Source organism: Rousettus aegyptiacus, unplaced genomic scaffold, assembly GCF_014176215.1.
Source record: "Rousettus aegyptiacus isolate mRouAeg1 unplaced genomic scaffold, mRouAeg1.p scaffold_m13_p_15, whole genome shotgun sequence".
In the NCBI taxonomy this organism is placed as follows: Eukaryota; Metazoa; Chordata; class Mammalia; order Chiroptera; family Pteropodidae; genus Rousettus; species Rousettus aegyptiacus.
Genome location: NW_023416290.1, coordinates 34,246,589 through 34,266,493, shown reverse-complemented (window position 1 = coordinate 34,266,493; position 19,905 = coordinate 34,246,589). Strand labels below are relative to the sequence as shown.

General features: G+C 39.1%; 1 protein-coding gene across 1 annotated transcript in view; it reads left to right on the top strand.

The window, feature by feature from the left end:
• Positions 1-1,240: 1,240 nt before the first annotated feature.
• YWHAZ (tyrosine 3-monooxygenase/tryptophan 5-monooxygenase activation protein zeta) overlaps positions 1,241-19,905 on the top strand; it is a 28,078-nt gene continuing 9,413 nt past the window's right edge. The window contains exons 1-2 of the mRNA XM_016147548.2: positions 1,241-1,425; positions 4,305-4,609. Coding sequence (XP_016003034.1) covers positions 4,316-4,609 — 294 coding nt within the window. The 5' untranslated portion in view covers positions 1,241-1,425; positions 4,305-4,315. The remainder of the gene's footprint in view (positions 1,426-4,304; positions 4,610-19,905) is intronic.

The window sequence follows — 19,905 nt, the reverse complement described above, 5'->3', positions numbered from 1 at the left end:
AGGCTGGCAGGTTGGTGCGGCACCTGAAATTTCCGCCCTTCTCTTTCCCCTCTTCCTGCTTCCAAGGATGTGCCCTGCCAGAGACCCTCTCACCGACGGCTGGGTCAGTTGGGGCCCTGGGAACTACCACGTACCTTAAACCTTGCTTCAGGAGAAAAAAAAACTAATCATTTTTATGTTTTAAATCACTGCAGCAAGATGTCTTCAAGTGAAAGTTTTATTTGGGCATTAAAATCTAACCTACGAGAAACGAGTCAGTACGTAAGGCCTCCATGATCGCCCCAAACCCTACATCTAAGAAAGCAGTCTTTTCCTCAAGGGAGTAGCAGGCTTTGTGAAAGCGGCCGCACCTCCTTCCAGGCCTCACTTCCCTCCAGAACCGCCCACCCGACCCCCACTTCGCGCCCACCCATTGTCCTCTCGCAGCTGTCTCTGCGCGCAGATCCTGAGCTCCCGATTGGAAAACCTTCCCGTCACTCAGCCCACACTCTGGGGCCGGATGCTGCACTCCCTATTCCGAGCCTTAAAAGGTCTAAGGCCGGACCCAGCAGGTAAAGCCGCGGCGGCGGGAGGAAGGGGGAGGTCGCTTAGCCTAGGTTGGGCCCGCCAGGCTATGTGGGGAAGTAGGGGGAGCGACGGGCTGCGGGGAGCGCGGCACACTGCCCTTCCCTGACCGCGCCCTGCCGCACCCCCAACCCCAACCCCTGATCATAATGCCCCAACCGTAGAGCCACTCAAGTAATCCAGCCCTGGGACCGCCTTGGGGGCAGTTACCACCGCGAAGGACGGAAGGCGGGGCGGGCCAGGCTGCAGGGAGCTGAGGGTGGGGGGGGAGGGAGAAATGTGAAAGGTCCCGGATGTTGCTGAACCGGAGCCCCTTCGAGAGGGAGTGACTGGCGCAGGCGCAGAGGGACCGCACGAAAAGTTAAGGTGGGGGTGGGGAAAGATTCCTTCGCACAGGTTTCGAAGAGTAAACCAGCGGAGATTGCACGGGGTCCGAGGGGAAGGCAGGGGGTGAGTGGTGGGGAGGAAAAAAGCGTCCTGCCCAGGCTCACTCGGGACAAGAGTAGAAAAATTCGAAGTTGGGCAGGGTGGAGAGGAGGGTTGGTAGCGGGAGAGGACGCGCGCACCCCCGCTCGCCCTCTAGCGCGGGCGGGCAGGAGGCGCGCGCTAGGGAGCGGCGGTTGCGCTGAGCCCCCAGTGCTGTGGGCACCAATCAACGGTTGCCATAGCAGCGTTTGACGTCATCGTGCGTGTGGTGCCCCTGCTACCGGGGCTGGTGATTGGAGGAAACCCCGTGTCTGCGGAGCCGCTGTAGCCTGTGAGCAGCGAGATCCAGGGACAGAGTCTCAGCCTCGCCGCTGCTGCCGCCGCCCAGAGACTGCTGAGCCCCCGTCCGTCCGCCGCCACCCACTCCGGACACAGGTAAGGGACTCGGCCGCCGCCGCCTCGCCCTACTCTTTCCTATCTCAGACCAGTGTTCCGAAAGCGCGAGGGCCGTTCCCGCTCCTCATCCTTTCAGTCCGCTCGCCCGGCGGTAGTGGCTGGGCTGAGGCGGAGTCTCTTCAGGCGGAGACGGGCGGCGGCTTCTTTTCCGCTGGACTCGGGAGGGCAGCTCGCGGCAGCCTCGGGCTACTTGCTTCCGGAGCGACACCTCGGCCGGGATAAGCGCCCGTTCTCGATTCCCGTTCCCGGGGGTGGAAAGGGCGCCCACATGCGAGATCCCGGGGGACCTGCCCGGTCGCCGACTCCCGGGGGTGGCCGAGGCACCCCCTGGCCGCGATCCGTTCCCATCGTCGCCCATGTGCCCCCAAAGCCCCTTCCCCCTCACCTTCCCCCATTTCCGCCCAAGATAATGACTCGGCGGCTGCAGGCATTGCAGTGGCGCAGGTGAGGCCGCCCCCTCCTCGCGGCCCTCCCCTCCCCCCGCCCCTCGGCGCAGCCTCCGCGCCCCGCGCTGCGGCGGCACCCAGCCCTCCCCCACCCGGCGGCGGCGGGGCGAGAGGGCTGGGCCTGGCTGCCCGGGCTCGAGCAGAGGCCGTCCCGGAGGGGCCCGCCAGGTAGACTGGGGCGAGGCCGCGCTTTGCGCGCCGGTGAGCCGGCGCCGGGTGGGGCTCGCCTGGGACGTAGAGCCGAATTTCCTGGGTTCCGCGCGGTGGGGGTGGGGGGCGGCTAGCCTTTTCTCCTCCGGGTGAATGGGGGACTCCGAGCCCAGGTGGAGGTAGAGGATGGGCAGGACGGTGGGCCGGCGTCTCTCGCTCGCTTCCCAAGTGGGCTAGAACCGGAGGGTCCCTGCGGTGGGTTTTGAGGTGCGTACCCTGTTCTGCCGGGCGGGGAAGCTGGAGCGTAACAGCCGGCGGTGGCCTGGCTCGCCTGGGTGTGGCTCTCGTCCCCCTCCCCCACCTGCTGCAGCTGTCGGGCCCGTTTAGACTAAATGAACACCAGCGCTGTCCGGTGGCGGAGTGGATGCCGGTGAGAGAGTGGGGTGTGTCCGTGGCCCGGCGGGTCGTGGTTCCGCTTCTGCAGGCGGCGCTGGCGTCTCTGCCCCTGGGGCGGGCGGCTCCCCCCATCCCCCGGCTTGGGCGGGGGCGCGCTGCTCCTCCCTCCTGCTCTGATGGGGAGAATTAACACTCGGCAGTAGGTTGGGCTCCTTGACACAGATCCGCCATGACAAAGAGGGAGAGTCGGGGACTTGTGCGGAGGCACAAGCTTGGGCGGAGCCAAGGAGGGGTGGGGGTTGTAGATATCGCGGACCGTAGGATTTGCGCTTTAAAAAGTGACGGTCTGCGGCTTTTTGGTTCTCCCAACTCGACGTCTTAACGTCGGCTGGGGGTTAAATGGGTGCGGCGAGTCCTCACTGCAATATAGAAGCGAGGCCTCTTGAGCACTGGTTATTCTTTGAGAAACCTAATCCACTTCCCCCTAGTACCCGCAGGGTTGGGAATAGAAACTTTTGTACTGGTTTTGGATAATTTTTCTTTAGAAGCAGCATTAATCTGATAGTGTTTCTGAGTTCCTAGAGGAAGAATTAGTAATTTCGAGAATGGGGTTGGGGATGTGCAATCACAAATTTAAATAGTTTTCGTCTTGTAACACTCCACCTTACATCTAAGCTAGCTGATTCCTTATTTGGATATTTGGGAACCTGCTCTAATTTTTTTTTTTTCTTCAGTGTGGGATTTCCCTGGGAAGGTAAAGGATATAATTGGGGAGTCAGTTCTCAGTGACAGTGACTCTTCTCTTACTGTTAGATGGACACTTCAGGCTATTTTTCTTTAAAATAATTTTTTTTGTTGTGTCATGTTTTAGTATCTTTCTGTGCTGTTTTAGCACCTTTTAAAAGGATAATGGAGGTAAATCGAAAAGTGATGGGAGCTATAAATGAGACGAAGAATTAGGTGGGAAGTTATGGTAAGGGCAGCTTAAGTGATAATAATATATTCATTTAATTTTGACTATTACAAACAGAATGACATAAGAAACACCGTTCACACTGAAAGTATTTGATATGTACATCTTAGTGTCACAAGGTAGTAAGAGTTAAAGTTCCAGGACTCGTATAGTCTGTAAGTTTTTAGGTATGTGTGCCGTATAACAAGATACAGATAAATGAGGCCATAGGATCAGTTCAGTTAGATACTTAGTGATCTTTGGTGGTGGTTTCATATTCAGAATATCTTAAAACAAGCAATTTGATTATTTTTCCCAGAAAATTGTCATTCTGTGATCAGCTGACAAATGTTGCAGAGATAGTGGATTTGGGATGGGGGTGGGGTGGGTAATACCAACCAAAATTTAAACTTAAACACTCCTTTAAGGAGTTTGTATTATGAAAGTAAAAAAAAAAAAACATGAATTACACATTAAACTGACAGGAATCATGATTCTGGAAGTATATTAGAAATTGCAATGTTCTTTGTAAGCAGCGTTTTCACTAAAGAAAAGCTGCTTAATTTTTTATACTTAGTGATATTGGAAACGAGTTGAAATTTTGGCCAGGAAAGAAAGATACAAGTTGGATTTTAAGGTGGCCTCTTGACCAAACCTGCTTTGACTTTGTGTAAAATTAGGATCTTCTGAACAAAGATAAGGTAATGCAATTGTAATTTTGTTAAACTGATGTGAATGGTTTTAAATTTACCTTCTGAATATTTCTCTATTCTTATTTTGTTGAGGCTGCATTAAATTCCTCATGTGAAGAATCTTCATAAGTTTGCAGTGTTAATATAGCTTTTTTACAAAAGGTATAATTTTGAGTTTTTTGATGAAAAAAATATCTAAATGCTCCTTTTATTTTTCTACAGAACACCCAGTCATGGATAAAAATGAGCTGGTGCAGAAGGCCAAACTGGCCGAGCAGGCTGAACGATATGATGACATGGCAGCCTGCATGAAGTCTGTAACTGAGCAAGGAGCTGAATTATCCAATGAGGAGAGGAATCTTCTCTCAGTTGCTTATAAAAATGTTGTAGGAGCTCGTAGGTCATCTTGGAGGGTCGTCTCAAGTATTGAGCAAAAGACGGAAGGTGCTGAGAAAAAACAGCAGATGGCTCGAGAATACCGAGAGAAAATTGAAACCGAGCTAAGAGATATCTGCAATGATGTACTGGTGAGCATTAAACATTTAGTCTAGCTTCACTATGATACAGAGTTTCTATAATGAATATCAGTATGTTACTTCCATTTTGTTTTTGTTTTTTTCTTTTAAAAATTGAATTACAAATTTTGAAGTCTTCGAGTGTCATTACTAAAAGATATTAAAACAATTATAGTTAAGTTTGTATAAAGTAAATGCAGTAATTAATTTCAATCAGTGCAAAGAGACTAGTGTTTTTTGTATTAACTTGAAAAGATTAATAGTATTACAATTTTAATTACAGTCGGTATGTAGTATTTCTCAATTTTTTAATAAAAATGTACATATGTAGATATAAGAAATTTATACATCTTTTTATGTAAGAGAGATAATAGGAAACTCATTATAGACAGTAACTGCCTTTCACTAGATTGTGGACTGTAATGTTAATGTAATGAGTCAGCCATGCAGAAAAACTCTGGCTTCACAGTTGCTTTTGCCTCTTCCTGCATTTAAGTGTTGGAAGTCAACTTTGAACACTGACAACCATAATAAAAGGTTATGAATAACTCAAGCTTGATTTTTCAGTTTCAGTCAAGAAGTATTGTAAGTATTTAGTATCTACTGTGTTGAAGCACTGTTTCTCTAAAAAGCTTTTAAGAATTGAACATTACCTTTTTGTTTATTTGAGATTTTTTTTTTTTAACTGATGGCTTTCTGATTCAGAAAAGTTTAAATCTGAGGATAAATTGGTAGAAGATTCAACCATTTTTCATATAGTATCCTATATTCATTAGTACTTTACCTTTTTAATGAACCCCAGGCATTTTTGGAATAGAATTTAAAATGACTTTACTGAATGGTTACCTTTAACCAGGTCTTTAGATTACACATTGGTTTCACTGTTTCAGGGATTTGGTGTATAGAGAGTTGCAGTATCCCAGTTTCTGTGGACAGGTTACTGAATCTGGGACTCAGTATGGAAATCCAGGTGTACTACTTAGTATTTGAATCTCATTCCTGGAAGAATTATTATACTGAGTACAGGCTTTTGAAATTGTGATGGCATTATGATTTTTACACTAGTCTTTATTAATGTAACAGCTTGAGTTCCTAAATTATGAGTATTTTCCTCAAATGGTATTTTATTTCAGGCTTTTTAAAGAACAGTAATAGTTTTTATGAAAAAGGGCTCAGAAAGTCTTCCCATGTGCTGTCTTTTTGAGTGCTTTTATTTTATTTGAAATTTTAACATTGATGTTGTCATTTTTATTTCTAAGATGAGAAAGGAATTCCATAATTTATTGAGGCTAAATGACAATGCTTATCTTGTGGTTTGCTTAATATATTGCAAAGTTAGTAAGAATATTTAAAATTTGAAAAGAATCACCTTTTTCTATAATAAAAGGTGTTGTTCCCTCCACTCATCCACCTTGCTCTTACTGATAACTGTGTGCGTGTGTTGTTCATTCTGGTGTTCCCCTCCCACCCTCCAATTATTACACCTGATAGATCAAATAATTTTTATTTTGGTTTCAAAGGGTTTGTTACAAGTTATGATTTCCCTTAAGGCAAAAGTCAATTTTAGGAATAAAGGGGATGTGGTAACATTTATCCTCTACTAATAAACTTATTTGCAATTCCAGGTAGGTATTTACATGTTTCCACTCAGTGTGAGGATTTTCTTAGGAAAAGACTAGCAGATTAACTTTGCTTCCCTTTGGTTTCCTTACCAAGGGAAAGAAGGTAGTGAGTGCATAGGATCGGTAGATGAGAATGACTAATCTCTCAATAGATTCTCTATTGATAAAATTATTAAGAGGGTTTGAATACTGGTTATTACCCATGGTCTTCAGAATAGCACTGGCTTCTTAACCAAGTATAAGTGAAATTTCCACTCTGAGTTTAGATAAATGACAGTTTAATTCCTTTACTATATAAAAGTTTCAGAATTCTAAACAAGCTTTTGCTTCCAGCCTTGGTCTTTTCAAGGGTAAAAAACTCTTCAGTGATCTTTGCCTGGCCCCTGCCTTCTAACATGTAGTAGATACTCAAGTATTTTAAGTAAATGAGCAAAACGGCTTCTTTTGGAAAAGAGGATAATAGAACTGGGTCAGCAGCACTGTTAATTTTCCAAGGCCTTTTCTGTTTCAACTTGAGAAAATTTGATTTTTACTGATAACTGTGGTTCTTTACAAGCAGGCTTCTTGTCCCTGTCATTTTTTTCACACAGTATGGTCTCGCTGACTGGAAACATCTTGCATAAAATTCATTTTCTTTTTTCTAGTAAAATGGAAGAATAAAATGGCAGAACTGATATTTCTTCCAGAGAAATTATCTTTGAATTTGATTAATGAAAGTGTACTTTAATCAATTATAGTTTTTGTTACTCATCTTTTTCCTGAACTTTGATTTTTTTTTTTTTACTTTGAGGAAAATAAGCAGGTAATCTTTTTGGGTTAGTGTTATTGACTGGTGGCATCAGTGATGAACCATACTTCATTGTACATTGAGCACCTGGCTTCCCATAAAAAGCTAATCTTCTAGAAGTCTAAGTTTTTCTTTAGTCTGTTATTAAATGGTTACTACCCTTCTGGCTATGTGCATTTCTGAAATGTTTAATTTATACCATTTACTAAAAGAAAGAGTAGGGACCATCTTACTTTGTACAAGAGCTATAGAGCATTTTTGTGGGAACCAGTCACTGGCATATTCTTCACTACATGGACTTGATTAAATTCAAAAGATCTTGGGGTTTTTTCTTGTGTTAATCTCAAATTGCATTAGGTCAGCTAATGCAGTCTACCTTTCCTGCCAGATCATAGACCAGAAAGTTTTCTAGGTAGTATAGGAGGCACTTAACAGTGGTGATCCTTAATACCTGTTTTGCGTAAACTTAAAAGAAGCCAAAAATCTTCGGTAGTTTTGTCTTGAATGCGATGAAGTGAAAAGGAAATACATACTAGAAAACGTAATTCAAAGAATTTAGTGGTCTAAAAAGCACCATGTTTTGAGTCAAACCAACTTTTTACTATTTAGTGTTGGCCTAAGGAAGTCATTTCATTCTCTGAGAGGAAAAAACTGAGCTCAGTTAAGTGGGAATAATATCCACCCCGTAGGATTATTGTGGAGAATGAAAATCTGGTAAAGCTGTTGACTACCGTCTGTACCCTGTTTACCTCAGCTTTTGGGTTCTGTTTAAAAGTAGTGACAGCAGTATAAGCAAGCTTACCTATAATAGTACAAGAGTCCTTTAACTTGAGTGCAAGAATAGGATTTAAAAGATCCAAGAAGCCTTAAACACTGTATTGTGTGGGTGGGGGCGGGGCAGAGAGTCCATACCAGCCAACACATTTCCAATTATATTTAAAAAATTGAAAACCACTGGTATAAGGCAAAGAATGGCTTCCTTCTTATAGGGGGTGAAGCAGTAAAATTGTGAGTCCTAATATTGGTAATAGTTGACAACAGTAGTTGAGTAATAGTAATAGTCATTCAGTTAACTTGACTGAGTTTTATTTTATGCTTCTCTGCACTTTGATTTGCCCAGGGAAGTTTTAAGATATGGTTGTTGGCCATTGGTTTTTATCTCCAGGCCACAGAATTGCCATTCAGCAGGAGCAAGCTAGGAAACAAGGCAGCTTTGAGGTCCTTCTTAATCTGAATATATTTATATCTGTCTTGGACTTTTAAAACTGCCATATAGAGTTGTTAGTTGAAAAATCACTGGGTAGCTCATTTATTGGAGTAATGGCTTCCCATAAGAAGTCTTCAGGGTTATGCTCATCATGATAGAGTTTTCACAGTAGGTATTAAGTATTCTACCTGGTGATGTATTTTGTACACTTGAGAAGTCTGAGGTATATGGAGCGGAAATGAAAGAAAATAAAGGAGACTGGAAAGTTAGCTGTTTGCTATTGGTGGGAAGGGGAAGAATAACCAATAACTTGATAAAGAGCAGCAGATTACTTATCCTTTTTCAATATGACAGTAAATAAGAATAGGGTTTTTCCTATCTATCTGTTCTAATAAGAGATTTGGTTACCTAATGAGCTGTGCAGATAGTTAAAAGTGAACCAAGAGGAAAAAATTGAAAGATTTGAAATTAGAACGAGTGAAAAATTTGAGTTAAGTCTCAAAAGTGTAGGAATAACATGAACAAGTACTTAGGAAATAAGGATCCAACTCTTTTAATCCACCAAGAAAGAGGAGAGGAAATTGTATTCAGTTTTGGCAGATGCATTTGAATTAGAAAGGGGGAAAGAAAGCTGTCTTAGAGTTGTAATTTACCAGGGGTAACTTTGCTTTACATTTTTTCTTTCAGAACACCCAGTTTTATCAGTAAAGAAATCTTGCTGGTAATACCTCAAATAGTGGGCCTGTAGGACATTTGGTTCATGCCAAAAGGTCCTTGATATTTGTCAAAAACATTCTCACTTAGAAAATGTCTCTGGGTTCAAATAGCCCATAACATTTATTTGTAATTTTGGCTTATAGGATTAAAACATAAAAATAGTGTCACGTTTTATTGATTCAATAATAACCCTTCTTACCTAGGTAGTATAGCTGGTAGTGGTACGTGGGGTGATGGGTCCATGTGGCTCAAGTGTCTCCGTGGATGTTTTAGATAGGACCAAATGTCTGCTAATTCAGTAGTGGTAGGGTAGAATCTTCCTAGTTAGTTGTAAAGTAGTTCAAATATGTGATCATACTTATTTTAAAGATTTATTTTAAATTAAAACATGTATATGTTCGTTTGCCCATTTTTAAAGACCCTTTCTTTGACTACGTATAGATTCACAGTTTGGAAATAATTTGCTAACCACCCCTGTAAGTGCATCTTGCATGAAATGCAGTCTTGAGTTTGTGTAATAGAGTGAGAGAACTTAAATCAGAATCCTTCTAGAAATGTGTTTCTAGAAATGTGGTGTTCTAATCTTTCAGTTGTCCAATTCAAGTTGAATTTTCTTTGCGTGTATGTGACTCCTTTAAAAACTAGTTGTTGTTCTAAGGTATTCAACTTAGTTTTCATAGGAACACAATTTTACAACACTTAAGTAACAGGAGTTTAAGTATAACCAACATAATGGTATAGTTTTGGAAACAAATATTAGACTCTCAATAAGGATGTAACTGTAGATGTAAGCTGAAAAGGGTAGATTACAGAGAGTAGCCGAAAAACCTGCTGCCCAAGTCATGGGCATCATCGACATTTACCTAGTGTAAGCCAGGCTCTTAATTAAGTGGAATTTGGTTAATTAAGAAAATTGTTTTTGTAAGAGTTGTTGCATTCTAGATCGCGCTATCAAAACATTAGATGAGCAGAACATTCCTTCATTTTAAAAGCCTTTTTCAATAATTTTGCAAGAAATGGGACTAGAAGAGATGAGTACTGGTTAGATCACAAAGGGCCTACTATAATGTTATAAACTAAGGATTGGGAGGCTTTAAAGGCTATGGAAAAACTTCAGGGAAATAACACCAGATTTTGCCTCTTAAAAGATGAGTTAGTAGACATGCAAAAGTAGAAAGAAAATCAGACCTTTTGTGATTTCACAATTTTTTGAAGATCTTTAATAATCAGGTTCTGTTCTTTGGACTGATTTTCTCCTTTTACTTATATCAGGATAGATTCTCAATGTCCATGATAGTTTGTTAATTACTGTGTTTAGTATTTTTGGAATTGAGGCTTTAACCTGCGAAAGACTTAGAGTCTTTTAACCATGAATATAATATCTATCTACAAATCTGGCAAGTAGTTCTGTCCCATAAAGGGAGCCCAGAATCGGAGATAGTTCTGTCTTTATAATTAAATGTTTTTGGACTATTGAGATTAATTTGACCATAAAGTTTATACCTCAAAATGGTGATTTTGGCATATTTATATTGAAGAGTAAGTTAAAATTATGGGTTTTCTGGTATGAGTTAGAAAAAAAAAAAAAACCTTATAGTCCATTGAAATTTTAATATGCCTTAGAATTTTTTTTTTAGAATTCCTGAGATCCTTATTTTGAGTTCATCCTGGTTCCTGTAGCTTTCTCTTTATTGTGATGGTTTTACATTGAGACTAAAAACTGCTATTTAGGGGATTTAGAATTGTCAATTTCAATATGCTGAACACCAAGGTTCACATTCTTTCTAACTACCTAGTTTTAGCACATTTTCTAGACCCAATTAAAAGGACATCTTGGATTCAACATTGGCTTCTTTTTGTTGTTAAAAAGATTTTTTTTATGACTTATTTAAGCAGTTTTAGGTTTACAAGAAAATTTTAAGTACAGAGGTTTCCCATGTACCCCCTTCCTTGATAGATGTATGGCTTCCCCCTTCATCAACATTACTTACTGAATGGTGTGTGTGAGTGTGTGTGTATATATATATAGAGAGAGAGAGAGATATTTATCCATTGATGGATCAACGTTGGCACATAATCCTTCAAAGTTCATCATTTACCTTAGAGTTCACTCTTGGTGATGTACATTCCATGACTTTAGACAGGTCTATTCTGTTGTCTCGATTGGGGTTCTTGACTTCGTTTCTGATTGCAAATTACTATTGCTGTATTGACTGGATGATTGGTTCTCAGCATTTTACATTCATGTTAATACTCATTTATATGATATACTCTAATGGGTAGTACCCAGGATTATTCACCATTCCCATTGAACTAGTGGTAGTTGTGCTGGTTACTCTCCCCGCTCAGAAGCATATTGACAGGAAAATGATAATTGTAAGGAAAAACGTGATCTAATATTAATGGACAAAAGCTGTATTACGAACTTTTTTTTACTGCTTCTGGTAGTCATTCACTGAGATTTGCTATCTTTATTTTCTATTCCCAGTTTTATGCTGCATACTCTTGCTATTAAGTAGCTGCTTTCTGTCCATGTTTTTAATCTTTGCCAAAATTTTCTACACACAAGCTTTTAGCTTTAGTGTGGTCGTCTCACTGTCCATGAGAGAAGCCATTGCTAATTCTTATCCTTATGGCTTTATGGCCTGAGATTTCTTCTTTATTATTCTGATTTAGAACTTATTTTAATCTTGATGTCTACGTATTTTCAACTTCAGAGGACTGGCTTCATTCTGTCTCTTTGAAAACAGGACCATTGACATTTGTGATAATTTGTAACGTACACTGAAGAAATAGGTTATGTTTAATATTTTTTAGGTGGTGCAAATTTGAATTAGGCTTGAGAGGAAAAATGTGCTTAGCTACCATATATCAGTGGTTCACATTGTACTAGGTACATTTTGGTGTAGTGATCATTCTCCATTTGTTCTCTAGTGAGTAATTCCTTGTAATGATGAAAAACGAATATCTTTGAAAATTATGCAGTAGTAGTTTTTGTCATTGATTTAGTTTTACTTTTTCTGTTAAGGTATAATGTGATGTAAGTAAGTAGTGACATATAGAATAATCTTATGTAAGTCTTGGTAGATTTCACTAATGTCTTTATATTGATATTCTTTTGCTATAGTGTGGATCTTGGCAGCAAAGCATGGATGAGTATAGCTGAGTTGTTATCGGTATGGTCTCATTGTATGGCATGGGCAATGTTTGTTTACATTGGATTAGATTACTAAAAGGTTTTAGCATATAAATATTGAGTTTCTTTTGACAGAATTTGTTGTGAGCCTTCTCCCCCCCACCCCCCAAAAAAATGCTTACAGCTGTCTTAGCCATAAGTGGGATGTCAAGGTAAGACCATAAGGGCAGTCAGTCAAATAATTATCAAGTAGACCAGCATGGTGGATTGATTTGTATGCAGTCCTGTTGCATTTAATTTGCCAGGTGTGCTCAACTTTTGTTTTATTGGAATTTCATTTACTTGAAATGTTAAATGATTTGGACATCATTAGAGAAGTTAGAAATGTTATTTAGTGGAGTTTAATTCCCATCTTGCAAACACATTTGGGATTTGGGAGTTTTTTTAAATTAGCAATATTACCAAGGAACCCAGTAGCGATGAGTTGAATGTTTCTCATTTCAGTGAATACAAATGCTTTTCTGATAAAGACCTACTTCTCTTGTTGATCCAAGACCCATAAACTGTCAGCTCATAATTTTTTGCCCAGGGTTTAGAAAGGACATACTTTGGACCACATTCATCCCAGAGACAACTTGATGAAAATCCTACCCAAAACACATTATTTTAAAAATGTGATTCTGTGGAATTGACTGTTGAAAACCAGTATTACATAGGTAGGCTGTAATATACTTAGAACAAGCAAGTTCTCAGTTCAATAATTTGATGAATACTACTCTGGAAATATGACATCACAAAGTGAGTGTGCTCTTTGTTGAAAGTAATGACTTTCCCTTCCAGTTTCACCTTTAGTTGTTTCCATCTGATAGGAGGATTATCAGCAGACTTGATTGTATCACAGGGATAAGACTTGAAGAATAATCTTGTATAATTTTAGAGTGGCTTTAACATTGCTTAAACACCAAGGATAATGGATCTTCGCTTTTTCAAATTCATTGTTGAATTTTTAAAAAGTTAAATGGTGGAGATTTGCCACCTCTTGATGGGAAAAATCGCATTCAGTTAAGTGGTAGGTCAAAATCTTCTGTGACTCCATATCCTTGAAGTTACGCTGTATGTTTGCTCTATGACCTTATTCATAGAACACTTACCATTTTATTCTGTTAGGTCAACATTGTACAAACAAGTGAGTTTAAAGTCAAAATGTCTGCAAATACCCGCTAAATTAGTTTACACCACCTGAGTTTTAGCAATCTTGTTGGAGCACCTTTCTAATAGTTTGGAAGCAAAGGATGAAGTTGCAATTGAAGGAAAGGAAGCCATTTCAGCCACAAGGGGGAGTAAGAGACTAGTTTGCAAATCAATGGGCTCCTATGGCAACAAAAAATAGCCTGCATTTGTTTTAGAATTTTAAGAAATCTAGGAATAATAAAAGGGTCAGTGGCTCTACAGAATAAAGTGAAAGTTCTGGGAAATTTTGTGCACAAGGAAATTGTGCAAGACTAGAAATTTGAACTTTTCTACATTGTGTAGAGTTGGAATTAAATTTTTTATTGAGGATGTTACTTAAAATGACATGCATGGGGGGTAGTTTGCGTTTCTTAGTTAAATAATAAATTGAGAATTGAACTTTATAGACTCATTGAGTTTTAGGTTTGAAGGAGCATCTAGTCTATAGTTTTTTCATTTTCACAGATTAAGAAACTGAAGCTCAGAGGTTCTGTGACTTTCATTAGGTGATGCCAATAAGCATTAATAATTTCTGTCCTTTAGGGTAGTATCCCCTTAGTTATAGTTTGAAACATTATATTTACTCTGCTATAAGATGGTATGGGCTTTAGGAAGGATGGGGGATTGTCTGGTTAAGGGATTATTAGAATAACCAGAACTTTAATTTCGTTAAAAGTGATGACTGCAGTTTTAGACTAGTTTAGGGTTCTATACTTAAATGAAAATAACAAGAATCACATAGGGCCCTTGTGCTTGCTTCAGTGTCTTGCCACCATTTCTCTTTTAACCACTGGCATTTTTTGCCCATGATTTGTGTGAAAGCAGAATATCTTTTTTTAATCTCTATCTGTTGTGTTCATCACAGAGGCCATGATAGTACAGTATAAAACAGGAATGGGTTAAGGAGGCTTTAGTCTTTCCCAGTCATCTGTTTGGTGAGATCAAGTTAATGGAGACTTTTCACCCCAGCTGTATTTTCAAATTGCAATCCATAAATGTCTCATTAGGGGTTGATTCTTTTTTGATATTCTAGGGCTATTTACTGTTAGCTAATGACATTTTGTGGAAATTAAATGTAATGCTATGACCAATTGGTGCAATAGTCTCTAAGACAAAGTGAGAACCTCCTCTACATCCCTCATTTTCATTTACAAATGTATCACTTGTTGTAGTGCTATGTATTGTCTAAGTATAAGCTTTACCAGCCCAGTAAGGAAATTTGAGAAACAGATGAGCACAAAGAGGATATGAGGATAGAAAACAAAACTCATTGATAATGCTACCTTCCAGAAAATAGTATTAAAAAGGATTTTTCTTTTAAAACTTTTAATATAATACTTATAACATTCAATAACCAAAAGGAAGATAACATTTCTACAAATGGTTAACTTTTTTAACTTTTCATTTTGAAATAATTTCAAATTTAGAAAAAAAATTGATGAAATAGGAGGAAGAACTTCCCATATATCCTTTATCTGATTCCCCAGATGTTACCATGTTATATACCCATGTAATTATCAAAGTCAGTAAATTAATAAAATAATTAACAAAATAAGCTATATAATCTGTAGGATTTATTCACAAATTATACTACTTTCATCTCCTAATTCTGGTCAAGAATTCAATCTGGGATCATACTTTGCATTTCATTGTTATATCTCCTTACACTTTTATTCTGGATCAGTTTTTCAGTCTTTGTCGTTCATGATTTTGATACACTTTTCTCCATCACTGGCCAGTTATGACATAGAATGTCTCTCAATTTGGATTTGGTGATTTCTCACCAAAATTCAGAATGTGTACTTGGGAAGAATTCCTAGATATGATATTGTGCCTACCTTGGTGCATTAGGAGACACACGATATTGTCTTGTTAATTAACCAGGGTGTAAGATGTCTCAATTCTATAATCTGTAATTTTTCTTTGAAACGTATTTTTTATTAGTTGACCTCACGTATTTTTATTGGCAAGCCCAAATCATAGCACGTAGCACAGTGATTTGAGTATTAGTGGCAAGTGGCCATTTTTTATGAATGAAATAAACATATAGACAGTCCTTGACTTAGCAATGGTTGGACCTAACGATTTTTCAACTTTACAGTGGGTATAAAAGTCATAAGCATTCAGTAGGAACCGTACTTCGAATTATGAATTTTGATCTTTTCCCAGGCTAGTATTATGTAGTACAGTACTCTGTCTTCGTGTTGAGCAGCAGCAGTGAGCCACAGCTCCCAGTCAGGCACGCAGTCATGAGGGTAAAACAACCAAATACTCTACAGAGTGTACTATATTGCCAGCGTTTTTTGTATGAGCATGTTTAAGGTAGGCTAGGCTAAGCTGTGGTGTTCAGTATGTTAGGTGCATTAAGTGCATTTGTAACTTAACTTTTTCAACTTAAGATGGGTTTATCAAGACGTAACCCCGTTTTGTCAAGGAGCATCTATATAAACACTTTTTAGTGGATATTTAATTCTTTTGAGGTTAGGTATTAGGACCTTAGTAAATTCCGGTTCCCATTTAAGAAGGAAGAGAAAGGAAAAGTGACCTTGAATTTAAAGTGTCATAAGGAGAATAGTGGTAGGGTGGTTCAGTGTTTTTAGAGAAGCTTTCCTGGGATAATGTTAGAATGGAGATTTTGAAATTAATGCTATAGTGAAACAAGATTGAGGGGGCTTGAGTCATCACTTTGTATTTGAAACTTCTGTTACTCCTCTTGGTGGCAGAGTTAGTACCAAAATCCAGGCCTCCTGATTTGCAAGCAAAATCACTTATACTGTCATTTGACCCTGTTTGTGGTGGCTATTTTGTCTCCCTTAGCCTTTTTCAGGGTTATTACATAGAAACCCGGAACTTATCCAAGGATTCTGGAAGAATGTATTAGGATGTACCTAGCCTGTTCCTTGGCTGCTGTAAAATGTGCTTAGTAAGGCATATATAAGTTTCCAGCAATTTCTTAGGAGAATAGTGGTAGGGTGGTTCCGAGAAGCATAACATTTAATATTTTTTATTATCGCACATAGAGTATCGACTTAAATAATTTGTCATGTTTTAACTATTTAGAGGCGTGGTAAGGTGATGAACTCTTTATAGTCTTCAGCATGGTGAGCCAAGATTTTCTCCTTCATTCTCTTAAGGTAGTTCTAGTTTCCTTATATTTAATGAAGCTGTTCAAATTATGCATATATTGTAATTCAACCTGGGGATTTAATATTCACATGCCTAATATGTACAAAATGTGTCTTTAAAGAGCCTATAAGTAGGTTAAGGATACATGTGTATGGGAAAAGTTAAAAGTGTAAAATCATTTAAAATGAATTTAAATGCCCTGAATATTAATTTAAATGTTATAGAGCAGAAGTCTCCAACCCCTGCGCAGTGGACTGGTACAGGTCTGTGGCCTGTTAAAAACTGGGCTGCACAGCAGGAGGTGGGCAGTGGGTAAGCTGACAAAGCTTCATCAGTGCTTGCAGCTGCTCCCCAGTGGTAGCATCGCTGCCTCAGCTCCACCTCAGATCATCAGGCCATTAGATTCTCATAGTACCGGTCCCTGGTGCCAAAGAGGTTGGGACCGCTATAATATAGAGCATAGGATATAAAATTAAAAAAGGAAACCTCTGACATCATCCTACCTTCTCAGAGGTAATCTCTATTAGGTCTTTTGGTATCCTGCAAATTTGTATTCTGTCCTTGAACAATACACATGAGTAGGATCATATACAAACTTCTGTACATTGTACCCACACACTCACTTTGATGTATATAACTTATGCTTCATTCCATGTTGGCATGTACGCCATGCTTTTTAATGTCTGTGTTAGTATTATATGGGTATAACATTTAACTAGTTTGTTAGAAATTAGGGTATTTCCTTTTGTTTTTCTTAGATACTAGAGGTATATGGACTAAATTGAATGGTTTTGAGAATTAGCTTTAGGGAGAACATAGGATTAGAGCTATGGATGGTAGTTAAGCACAGATTACTTTAAATCAATAGTTCTTAAAAGTGATCTGGGAAGCCCTTGGAATCCTTTTAGGGGGTTTGTGAGTGAGGTCACAGCTGTTTTCATGACAGTGCTAAGTCATGATTGGCTCTTTTCACTATGTGGACATTAGCATGGTTAGCATGATGCTGAAGCAGTGGTGGTTAAAACTGCTGTGCTGGTTCAACCCTAATGAAGGCAGTACCGCAGCACTGTATTCGTAATTGATAATATGTTTTTCACCACTGTGTACTCAGTATTGAGGAAAAAAAAAAGACTGACTTAATGTCCTTAAAGCTCTAGAATTCCTTTATGTAGACATCTTTTTAATATTCTGCGAGGCACAATGGGAAGTACAGCACTATTTCCAGAAAAAGAATTTGTGATTGTTGGAACTGTGAGCTTAACTTTTATTTTTCCTCATGGAACATTCTTCAAAGAATGACAGGCAAGCTATGGGTTATTCAGACAGGTATTTAGCAAACATATTGAAAATGAATGAAATGACCAATGATAAAATTCAAGCTTTGAAGCAAAAATGGGAATTTTAGAAAACCTGTACTTAATACCTTTATGTTGGCAGCTTTCCAAAATTTTATGAATATAAAATGGTTTTAAGACCAAAAATATTTAAACCATAAATATGGAGCATCCATTGTGACTACTTAGTCTTTTTCTCTAAGAAGTGTACCAGTTCACTGAGAGATGCTTACCACAGTTGGAAGCAATAAGTTAGCATTTTTTTAAATACAAGGAAATTAGTTTGTATAAGAGGAGAGTTCAGAACTAAGATGAGTTTTTGAGAGGGTTGTGAGTTGGTTTGTTATGGGGTCATTTTAAAATTAGTATACTATGGAACTTGATTAGTTTAGATAGTCCTTGAGGGAAAGAAAAGAGTTAAGGAATGTGGTTCAGAATGAACTCTTTTACCCTCCAAAACAATACGTCCTGTTCTAAATGCTTTCCAACTTGTGTAGTCTATCTACTCCTTATTTCCCTTTTACAGATGAGAAACCTGGCCCAGGGAGATTCCAGAACTATGTCCAGGTGACACAGTAAGCAATGGACTGGGGTTTGAATTTAGGCAGTAGGTGCTCTGTCTCTGGTCTGTGCCTTATAGAAGTCCGCTATAAAAAGAATAAGACTAAGTATCTTTTCTCCTTTGTACCCTGTGTTTTTAAATGAAGGCTTTTTGCACATTATTTCATCACTCTTCCTAGTTACACAAGTTTAGATTACTTAGCCCAAAGTAAAGTACTAAAATTGAAAATACAAAAGCATTAAAGCAGATTTTTGAATGTCCAGGTTTCCTTCTTATGTTTACATCTGAGTAGAATTCCTACTCTGCGTCAGGATCTGTGATTGGTGCTTTCTTGTCTATACTCTTATTTAGACTTCATAGCAGCCGTTTGAAGTAGATTTTCGTTTTAGTTATTTTGTAGATGAGAAAATTAAGGCTCTGGGATCTCAAAATGAATGGTAAGAGAGTAAAATTCAGTCTGCCTGATTTTAGAGTTTATCCTATTTCTCTTACACCAAGCTATTGCTCCAAGAAGTGCCACCACCAGCTCAGGCAGCAGTTTTGGTGTTTCAGGTGGTTTCTAGTCTAATTATTACCTAAAGATTTAATGTTTTACTCTCCCTGTTAATTTCAGGCTGTAATCATACTAAAGGATCAGTGAGTAGAGGTATATGTATCACTAGAATAGAGATGGATTTTCAGTTTATAAAACCTTTCATTAGAAATATTTGACCACAGTCAGTATTGAATGTTTATTTAAATTTCTATTAGTGGGGGCAGGTTGTGCCTACTTCAGGAAGGACAGTCAGGACTGGATGCGATTGACTGGTCAGTTTATGTCGTTCCTTAATTTTTATACACTCCAAAATCAAAGAATTAATGTTACATAGATCATCTTTGGATCGAAGCATGTGTTATAAAAATTTGTTAACATCCTGCCCGGGGGAAAAAGTCATAACGTGACCCTATGTATCTTCAGTGTTTTTTCACAACTTAATGAGATTAACTTGACCAGTGTAGAGAGAGAGAGGGACAGAGGGACAGAGACAGAGTGCGAGCAACAGAGACAGAGAGACAGAATCTTTAGATCACTAATGTCTCAGGGCCCACAAAATTTACTTGATTAGATCAAGGTTCAATGCCCTCTTTAGCACTTTGGATGAGGTATAGGATATGGGCCTCTAGTGGTATCGCGCTGCTTCCTATCCTAATAACTTAGTGAGATGACTACTGTATAAAGTCAGAATATGCATTAACTCTAATTTAGCAAATTAATCTTAAGTATCTTTGAAAATGTCGGTCATGATATCTTTAAAAGACAGTAGCTGTCTTCAAAAACATTTTTAAATTATTCGAGGAAATTCTGAATTTCTAAATAATATTTCAGCAGTGCTGAGTGTAAGATGTTTATCAATTTCCTGCTTGACCTGAAAAGCCTTTTCCATTGTAAATAACATTTGGATTAAAATGTAATGTGCTGTATGACAAATTTTACAAGTGGATGAGACATCAGAAGCCAGCCTAACTTTTGTTGAAGTTGTACCTCATCTACTTAATATATAAAGCCATGTCTCCCTTTTAAATTCTTAACGATGTCCCAGAGTTGTC